General features: G+C 37.1%; 1 protein-coding gene across 3 annotated transcripts; it reads left to right on the top strand.

Moving 5' to 3' along the window:
- Positions 1-1352: 1352 nt before the first annotated feature.
- Positions 1353-8471, top strand: LOC133874746 (uncharacterized). 3 transcript variants are annotated; one of them, XM_062312624.1, is made up of 5 exons: positions 1393-1486; positions 2317-2377; positions 5960-6237; positions 7062-7178; positions 7283-8471. In XM_062312624.1, the coding sequence occupies exons 2-5, from the start codon at positions 2356-2358 to the stop codon at positions 8177-8179; spliced, it is 1314 nt and encodes a 437-aa protein (XP_062168608.1). In that variant the 5' UTR covers positions 1393-1486; positions 2317-2355; the 3' UTR covers positions 8180-8471. The 3 variants fall into 3 exon arrangements, with proteins under 3 accessions (XP_062168609.1, XP_062168608.1, XP_062168607.1); XM_062312625.1 differs by lacking the exon at positions 2317-2377 and having other exon boundaries at positions 1353-1486; XM_062312623.1 differs by lacking the exons at positions 1393-1486; positions 2317-2377 and adding an exon at positions 1570-1910.
- The last annotated feature ends 2145 nt before the right edge of the window (positions 8472-10616 follow it).

The raw sequence follows: 10616 nt of genomic DNA, 5'->3' as shown, positions 1-10616 counted from the left end.
GCTCAATCATCAATAGTTTCCATTGTTTTCACTCGTGCCCTCTTTGCCACTTCTCGTTGAAGTGCCAACAAAACCCCTTTCTTATTTAGTCATTTTTTTTTCCTTAAGTTCTTCTTAGGTCAAAGGGGCATTCATTCGTGTTAGATTGTTAGTATTGAGGAAGGGCCACTCTCGCCAGCAACTAGCCTACTTATGCTCTCAACATTCTGCGTGTCTCTTCACACTAAGCTTTTCTTTTTGTACTATTGCAAATCAAAAGGCTGCTACTATGGTCCGTAGCCAATAAGTCTTGACTTCTCTCTTGATATCAGGTTGAAGACTCTCAACAAAGGTACCAATCAGCTGTCTCTTAGACCAATCGTGGGCACAATTGGCTAGGCGCTCAAATCAACATTGATATTCGCTGACTGAGGAGGTTTGTTGGATCTTGGCTAATTCACCATCGACGTCCTCAAATGAGGAGGGGCCAAATTGTAAAAGAAGCCCTTCAGCAAAGGTTGGCACCACTGAGCCACTCTTAGACCACTATTGAGCCACCCTCGGACCATCATCAAACTATCTTCGAACCATTATTGAGCCACCCTGGACCACAGTCAAGCCACCCTTAGACCACCAGTGAGCCACTCAAGGCCCTTACCGAGCCACCCCAAGACCACCCCTGAACCACCTTCAAGCCACCTTAGACCATTTACAAGCCACCCCTAGACTACTGTCGAGCCGCCTTAAACCATCACTGAACCATCCCCGGACCATTGTCAAGCCATCTAGGACCATCACCGAACCACCGCAGAGTTATCCTAGATCATCACCGAGCCACCCCCCGACCACCACTGAGCCACCTTGGACCATTACAAAGCCACACTTGAACCACCACTCAGTCAACCCCAGACCACCACCGAGACACCCTTGGACCACCACAAAGCATTATTTTATATTAATATTTTTTTGCTGTGAATAAACATCAATTTTTATAGGTTAATATGATTGAGTGAAAATATTAAAAAAATAAAAAATTGTGATTTTCCGTACGTGCCAAGGGCCGTAAAATGTTTTATACAAAAAATATTTTTCTGAAAATATTTTACGATGGAAAACATTGTACATCGAAACAAACAAAGCATAAATCAGGGAAAAAAAGAAAGAGAAAAAAAGAAAAAAAAGAAAAAAAAGAAAAAAAAAAAAAAAGAAGAAAAAGAAAGAAAGAGTAACGCCAGCTTGTATTATAGGCGAAGATATTTAACGAGGACAAAGCATGCTTAGCCAACACAAACTTTCAGCCGTTGGATTGACCTCTTCAACAGGGAAGTAAATCCAACGGCTAATAGAAATTAGAACGTACCAAATGAGCAAAACGAAAACGTAAGCGCTAAAGACGGAGAGAGTGACTCTTTGCACTCCCACTCCCACTCCCACTAGAGGTTTCCACGTATTCTCTCCTTCAGAACTCTAAACTTCTTCTTGCTCAGAATTAGCTCTCAGCAAAAAGGTACAATCTCAAAATGACACTTTTTGTTTTCCCTTCTTTTAATCTGTTTTTGCTTTGCTTTGTTTGGTTTCTGAGTATAGAGAAGAAAAGAAAAGAAAGTTCAAGAGTTTGATTTATGTCATATGGGCTATCTTATAAATCAATGGGTTGCTAGAATTAGCTTTTACAAGGCTCTGAATAACTTAGTTCTAGGTGGGTTTTCGTTTTTTCCGGTGGAAATGTGATAAACTCAGATCCGGATCCAGCAATCCAGTGCCTCGACCTGCCTCAGGTAGGTGTGGGCTGCCTGAGACTTTCTTAGGTAGCAGCAAAATTGTTGGGATCTTTATTGATAAACTCATGCATGGGACTCAAGAGCTGTCTATTTTATTCGTTTTCCTCGGTTTTCTAGGCAACCAAACGGTGTGGTTACTTGCTGAAGAAGGTAACGCATTTGTCTTATGGATTAGGGTAATATGGATTGCAACACTTGGTACAAGAGTAGTTTCTCTGTCTCTTGCGCATATGTGTCCGAAAATTATAATAATGGAATATTATATCAAATTTGAGTTGTTTATATATGCCTAAATATATTTGTTTTTGAATATTTTTATTTGTGGTCCTTTTGAAGTATTTTGAGATCGTTATTGACATGGATGAGTGATATTAACTTTTATTGAATTGAGTTGAGCTATCTTCACTTTCGGTTTATTTGGTGTTTGTTTAATTTTTGTTTTTTTACTTATAGACTACTTCTTGAAGATGGTATCCTTGATATGTTTCGTGGTGTCAACATTCATGTCCTGTTTTATATATTTAGTGGCTTTCAAGTTGCGTGTTTTATTTATCAGGAACTAGGTGATGTTGGAGAAGGACCAGATATTCTGGATATGAGGTCTGAAGGAATATTGGGTCTGCACTTAGGATCTTTATATGTAATTTTATTTATTTGAAATTTATCTATTTGATGCAATCTATAAGATTGTCATTAGATCAAAGACTCTAAGATGTATTGGTAAACCCTTTCAAAATATCCGGCTAGAAGCATAAATTGATGCTTATTTGTAAATTTTGAAGCTTTTCTCTCTATTCAAGAGGTAATGCCTATGAGTACTTCCTATTTAGGAACTATTCGGTTGAGTTAGAAATTTTGTAGCTAATGGCTGTGAAGTTGGAGGTGACCAAGCTCAAATTGACATAACCTTTATGAACAGGATAGCTCTGAATTTTAGAAGGACGTTCTTCTACTATATGTTTTATGTTATTTTATTTTATGAATAGGAACTATTATTAGAGCAGAGGCACAGGTTTGGCTAGACCACGTTCTATTTCACATGGTGACAATTAAAGTGATTGGCCATGTAACACGGGTTGGTACTTGGTATACAGGGTGCTTTATTTGCATTACATTCATGACCAACTTGAATACTTCTAGGATTCTACCTAGTGCATATCAAATTCTTCCTAAACATAAAAGTAAACCCATTAATTTTAGAAATTTGTGAAACACTTCTTGGATACCCCTAGATATGTGCCAGACACACCTTCAACTTAAGGGTGTAGCTTTATAAAGTATATGGGTTGGGTTGTAATTGTGGATTAGTAAGCTTCTGATACCCATAAACCACGCCAAATTTTGTACTGGACACTTCTTTACTTTTGTTATTTTGGAAAACCTACTGCAATTTGTTATTGGAGGCTTGCAATTTATCATGGGAGTGATCTAAATATACTTCATGTTGCTCTGGCAAGCAGAGAGGAGGAAATCTGCTAGTAAAAAGACTTGTGAACAGGCAAAATGGACCTGCCTTTTCTCTACAAGAGGAGGGAGGGAGGGAGGGTCTGTGTATTCAAAATAACTAGTATGAGCTAAATGGCTAGAACAGCCCAGAATAGGCGTGTTCGACCTTGGTTTTGAGAGGGAGGGAGGGAGGGAGGGTCTGTGTATTCAAAATAACTAATATGGGCTAAATGGCTAGAACAGCCCAGAATAGGCGTGTTTGACCTTGGTTTTGAGAACTACTTTGAGAAAAAATTATATGATCTACATGGCTAGAACAGCTCAGGATAGGCAGATTTTCACCGTGTGAGCAGGCTGATGATGAATTTGTTCTGACCTTGACTGCTTGGCAAGGTTTTAGCCACTGAGTGTGAAGGCTGATGATGACTGCATTCTGATTTTAACTGCTTCACAAGCCTCGGATCACTACTTTGAGGGAGGGTTCCCTCCCTCCTGTGCTAGCAAGTTCAGAATAACTGATCTTAGCTAACTTGCTAGAGCAACTCAGATAGGCATCTTTGAGGTTTTAGCCGCTGTGTGCTAATGAATCGGATGATGACTTCTGTTTTAACCTTGAAGCATGACAAGGTTTTGACCACTACTTTGAAATGATGCTGAGCCATTATAGCTGCAAGTCAACATATGGTTTTGTTGGGTGCATGAGCTACTTTAACACTCCATGAAGTACCATAACAAATATTAGAATTGCTACAATGTTATTTGGACATGCTGTTGAAAATCATGCATGAATCTGATTGATGGTTTTTTTTTTGTTATGCGTCTCTGCATGTCTCTGCCAAATCTGTTTCATTTCTGAATAAACGAATTTCAACCTGAAGTCAGTTTGAGCTTTTCCATGATCATATATATATATATATAGCTAGTTTACGGGCTGGAATTATAAAGGCTTTTGGAATTTTTCTTCTACAGATTTTACTGCATTGATTTTATTTCATTTCCTTTTTGATAAGAAATGAAATTTACTATTCATAAAAAATAAAAAGAAATTTACAGACATGCTAATGCATGTTTAAATATTTTTCCTTCGGTTTTTGGTCCTTGGCTGCTGTATTTTACGCAAACGAAGTTCAACCTGAAGTCAGTTTGAGCTTTGCCATGATCATGGGTGTGTTTGGTAAATGGTTGTGTTGGGGAATTTTTGTTTGAATAGTAATAAGAAGTGATTGATGTGATATGAAGTATAAAAAAGTTTGGAATTGTTTTATAGAAAAGTGAAAAAGTTTTGTTTTGGAGTGGGTTTTTTTATTTGAATAGTAATAAAAAATGATTGATGTGATATAAAATGTGAAAAAAAAGTTAAATGTTTTGGATTTGACTCTTTTGGGAAAAGTAAAAAAAAAATAAAATAGAGAGGGAGATGAGAGTGTTGCCAAACACACTCATAGCTAGTTTTCAAGCTGGAATTATGAGGGCTTTTGGATTTTTTATTCTACGTTTGGATTTTACTGCATTGATTTTGTTTCATTTTCTTTTTTTGATAAGTAATGATAGTTTTATTGAAAGCGTAAGGCGCCCCTACGTACACTAGAAGTATACAACAGGAAACACCTAACTAGAAAGCGAAAAAAAAGCAAGAAATTCAGCAAAGCTGATAGATAAAGGGTACAAATAAGCCATCGACCAGACATACAAGGTATGGAGAAACAACTCTAGCACCTCCTCTAGGGAGCTCTCTAAATTCTCAAAATACCTAAGGTTTCCCTCTCTCCAAATACACCAAAAAAGGCAAATAGGCACCATCTTCCATGAAGTAGCGCTCCCAGATCTCCCAGACTTCCACCAACAAGCAACTAAGTCAAGCACACTCCTAGGCATGACCCACGAAATACCAAAGCGGGAGAAAATGTTGTTCCAAAGAGTTGAGGCTATATCGCAATGCAGAAGGATATGGTCCACTGATTCCCCATCCCGCTTGCAAAGACAACATCTATCCACAATAATTATGTGCCTCTTCCTAAGATTGTCATGAAATTTACAGACATACTAATGCATGCTTAAATATTTTTCCTTTGGTTTTGGTCCTTGGCTGCTCTACTTAATTACCTTTTTCTTTTTTCTTACATTTAACATTTATGCAATATCTTGAACATATTATTTCTTCTTTCTTTGACAAATTCTTGGCTCTACTGATTTTGTAACTAATAACAAGGCATTGCTCATTGTAGCATCACATTCTATGTTATGCACACTACTACTGCAGTGAAAATATATGTCTGCAAAGCGCTTGTGTGTATCTTCTTTATTTTTGGTAAGTGTGGATGTTTGTTTACTTAATGTAGAAAGGTTCTCTTCGTGTCTCTGACCTTGGTATTGCACATAAGGGAATTAGATATTTCCTTCGTTAAATTTCTAATTATCAAAGAAGTTTAAGTTGATAGGATATGGTGATCATTTAACTAATATTATAACACTCTCCTTCGAGTGTGGGTTCTAACTCTTATCTAATAAATGAAATGAGAAGAATATTTAACTAAAATGTGAAGTAAATTATGGAGTTAGGTTCAAAATCAGTATCTTTGCTATGATATCTTGTTAAATTACAAGTTGTCTTGGATGGAAAATGAAAGAATTTAATTATTATTTTTTATTGATAACCGGGGTATCTGGGGTTTTACCCTGACTAGATCCCCGGGAATTTTTTCATTAATTAATATTATAACACATTTGATATGATATGTTTTTTGCTATGATAGATATGAGGTTAAAGAATGCTGAGTCTGGAAGGTTTCCAAATTTTGGAGCCATCTTTATGTCGAATCAGAGTACAATGGAAGAGTGTTTTGAGAGAAAATTACTTGGCCTACCAGCTTCTCAAACTGATTTTGTTAGAGGAGTTGAGGTTGGAATGATTTTGTTTCTTTTTGAATATGAGAAGCGAAAACTCTTTGGGGTTTTTGAGGCCACTTCAGATGGTGAGATAAATATTGTTCCCCATGCATACAGTTCATCCGGGAGGCAATTTCCTGCACAGGTAATGATTTAAATAAATCATTAATGTAAAAAATTTTCAGTTCTTTGGTTTATGCATTTGCATTCATTCCTTATTGTTTATATTTGTTATTGAGGTAATTACCTTTTTCCCCCGTGAACTACCGGCCTGTATCATTTTGTCCCCACGAACTACCACTTCGACCAAAAAGAGCATCAAATTACCATCTTTACATACTTTGGCCCCTTCCGTCAGTTTAATTTATGCAAAGACTTAAATGCCCTACCTCAATTTCAAAAATGACGTAAATACCCTCATCTTAAAAAAAAAAAAAAAAAAAAAAAAAAAAAAAACTAAAGGAAAAGGGGGTGGCGAGCCGCCACAGGTGGCTCCAGCCACTTCTGGGGTGGCTCGCGGTTACCCCGGAACTAGGGGTGGCCGGGCGGCCACCCCAGGTTCTAGGGTGGCCGCAGCCCGCGAGACATCCCTAAAGGTGGCTCGCGGCCACCCCTTATGCAGGGGTGGGCCACCCCCTTAGGTTTTTTTTTTTTTTAAAAAAATATATTAATTTTAATATTTTTTTATTAATTACTGTAGATGTCATTTTGGCCTTTAAATCAAAATTAACGGTAAAAAATTGCATATTCCATCCAAGTTAACGGGATTCTCTGACGGAAGGGGCCAAAGTATGTAAAGATGGTAGTTTGATGCTCTATTTTTGGTCGAAGTGGTAGTTCGTAGGGGCAAAATGACACAGGCCGGTAGTTCATGGGGGGAAAAGGTAATTACCCCTTGTTATTGCTATGTTAAATTCCTTATTTCTTGTCAAAAAATCCAATGGCTATCCTGCTTTGTATTTGCTCCAGGTTCGATTTACCACAATCTGGCATTGTCTTCCTCTTTCAGAACATGAGTTTCGTCATGCTATTCTCAGAAATTACTATGACAAGTACAAATTCAATTTTGGTCTATCTAAAAATCAGGTTTACTCTTTCTCTCATCTTTGGTGAAATAGTTATGCACATTTTGTCAAATGATGTATGTCCTTTTGATATAGTCTTATGGTCTGGTTGTGCTTTGACGGCAGGTTGAGAGCCTTCTCATGTTATTTGTTTCAAAAAAAGTTGGAGTCCCAAAATCTCCAACTTTCATAAACAGTGCTAGAAAAAGGCATTGCAAGCATTCTAGTGAAGAAACAGAATTGAAAGTTATAAACCCTAACCGTGTTTCTGGCAATCAACCTGTTACATCTAGAGAGGAGCCAGAAGTGTTGAATATCTCTTCCAGAAGTTTTAGTATTGACCTTGGAGATTTCATACCATTGGCTTCGCCTGATGATTCTGAACTTGCTGATGCAGAAGCTCCTTTCTCACAGGTTGGGTATTTTGAGAACAATCAAACAGAATCGGCTACTTTTGAGTGTTGCGAAGACTTTTGCTTCCCTAAACCTTGTGTACCTGTCATGCCTACCTTGAGTGATGAAACATTTAGAGTGGAGAATCTTTATCACCCATTTGCTGCGTCAAGTTCATATGGGGATGCCTGCTATGGAATAGCCCAGTCTTCCTCTGCTGCTGGTTCATTGTTTAATTTGGGTGATTGCCACTTGAAGGACAGTGCTAACCATTTAAGAGTACAAAGTTCAGGCTGCCAAGAACAGAGTGGTTTGTATTATGGTGATAAAATTCCAAGCAGCAAGGGTCTGTATTCTGATACTCTGGACAAGAGAACTAGTGTGTTTTCTCGTTTAGATTGGGCCTCAAAAGATTTTGTACAAGAGAAAGGGGATGATACCCGAGTGGATAAGTCAGTGGATGAAATCATGGAAGAGTTGCTGCAGAAGTCAGACAAGTGGAGAAAGATGGTGAAACAAGATGAATCTGTTGAACATGAAAATGAATATTGTAATAAAAAGAAGAGAATTAGCGTGTTTTCTCGCTTGACAAAGGATTCAAAAGACTCGAAAAGTTGTTGGACAAGATAATTCCAACACAAGAAGAACGCAGTGGGGACTGGGGAGTGGAAGAAGAGGATGAAAAAGAATATGTTAAATTCACTGATCGAGAATTCAAGGCAATGGCAGAGTGTCAGGCTTGGCAGCTTGAAAAGATGCTGTTGGGAAAAAAAAAAACAAAGAAAAAAGGATGGTAGCGTCAGGCTTGGTAGCTGCTAGTTATCTGTAATTGAAAAATGTTTCTAGCACATATTTTGTACAAAAAGTCTTACGTAGCACTTTATTTAAAAAAAATAAAATTAAAACAGCGTGTCACGTAAAACTTTGTCTACCGTTTGTCCAAGAAACATTTCTTGTCTGTAATTAATGTTCTTTTTTTTTTTTTTTTTTTTTTTTTTTTTTCTTTTTCTTTTTTGAACATGTAGCATTTGCTACTATATATAACTGAGAAAGCTCAAAGGCCAATACAGAGAAAGCGAAGTCAACAATACTCTTAAACTCTAAGTCAGAAGGATTTGACTTAAAAACAACTGTCTTAATAGAAATCCAAACCTTATAGGAATTACATTTGAGCTTCTCTTTATATTAATGCACACTCTCAAAATAAAAGAGGGTAATGCTACATGTCATACCCATGTCCCTTTTGTGTCCCTCTAAAAATGAGGTGGCTTTTAAAATCACCATTGAGCTTGTGATTGATCAAAATTGAATTTTGATCACATGGTGATTTTAAAAGCCACCTCATTTTTAGAGGGACACAAGAGGGACATGGGTATGACGTTTAGAATTACTCGGTCGATCTAGTATCTAGCCAAAAAATTTCAGTAAAACTTAAGCACTACGAAGACAGACTATATTGGAGAAATAAGGGGTACACAACACAATGGCAGAAAAACCAAATACAAGATGCCGGCAATAGAAAAGTGGCCCACTTCGCCGGAATGGCGGCGCGTGTTCTACACGCGCCGACACCCGAAGCACCCAGTAGTAGATCCGACGACGTAGACCCCAAGCGCTGCTAAGCACGGCCTAAAAAAGCAGAGCGTAGCCTTCACACGCAGTTAGAGAGCATAGACTCTTTGGCGCGTGAGGACCACGCGCCTATCTCCGGTGATCCATGCGACCGATACTTCCAGTAGTAGGGGCGGAAATCGAATGGGAACACAGTTAGGTGTGCGTGTCTAGTAGAAGTCGACGGATGTATATAGATCTGGCTTCAAAATTCAAAGAAAAAAACACTTAAAATTTGGCCAAAGCACACTGTAGATGACACAGGAAGCCGACCACTCTCCATTGCTAGTTATTAAATTGAGGAATAGTCATTCTTCTAAAAAAATGAGAGGAATAGTATATATTTTTCAAAAAAGCCACAATACTTTCTTCTTCTTCTTTTTCTTCTTCTTCTTCTTTTTTTTTTTTCTTTTTTTTTTTTTTAAATTTATTTTTTGTTTCTACAGCCAAAATCCTCCTCCAGTCGCAGGAGTTCGCTGGAATCAGCCGCTGGAGTTCCACCTTCTTAAACAAAAGAAGCTTCATTTTTTTTTTTTTAAAAAAAAATGTGGGTATTTTAGTAATTTTGGTTAAATTTTAGTGAGAGTATATGTATTATTATCAAACAGAGGAATATGAATATTTCATTCAAACTGAGGGTATTTTAGTAATTTTGGTTAAATTTTAGTGAGAGTATATGTATTATTATCAAACAGAGGAATATGAATATTTCATTCAAACAGAGGGTATTTTAGTAATTTTGGTTAAATTTTTGTGATAGTATATGTATTATTATCAAACAGAGAGAATATGAATATTTCATTCACATTCTTCTATTCTTAAGACATTGGGGAGTCATTGACAATTTTTTTATAGTTTTAGAGGGGGGAGAGTTTTATGTAATGGACTAATCAATGCTAAAATATTTTTGTGGGACCAGTAAAGCTTACTCTTCAAATTCTTCTCTGAACAGGTCAATCACCCTACACTAAAGTTCAATTGTGATTTGCTGCTATAGAATCATTTTGGAGGGTGATTCAGGCTGTCCGGCAATTCCCTCCCCTTATTTTCAATTCTCTAAAATAACATCAATTTCAAAATATTCTTAACTTTTTTCACTTTTTATATTACATCAACACTTTTTTGTTACTATTTAAATAAAAAAATCCACTACAATACAAAATTTTCACTTTTCCATATAAATTTTTTCAACTTTATATCACATCAATCACATTTTACTATCACTAAAAAAAAAATTCATCTCCTATATGAGGGTAGGAGGGAAGGGGGTTGCCAAACAGGGCTTCAATGCAAGTAGTGAATTCTATCAAAGTCAACTAACGAAACTAGAGTAGCTGAGTAGGTGTGGACAAATTATGGAGGATACTAGAGGTGTCTTAAATATGCTAGGGAGCGGGCATATTTGTCGTACCAAATGAAATGCTAATTTTGATGCGCACGGACTAGCCAAAATAGT

This window comes from Alnus glutinosa, chromosome 8, assembly GCF_958979055.1.
Source record: "Alnus glutinosa chromosome 8, dhAlnGlut1.1, whole genome shotgun sequence".
In the NCBI taxonomy this organism is placed as follows: domain Eukaryota; kingdom Viridiplantae; phylum Streptophyta; class Magnoliopsida; order Fagales; family Betulaceae; genus Alnus; species Alnus glutinosa.
Note: the sequence above shows the minus strand (reverse complement) of the source record. Positions and strands in the feature narration are given on the sequence as shown.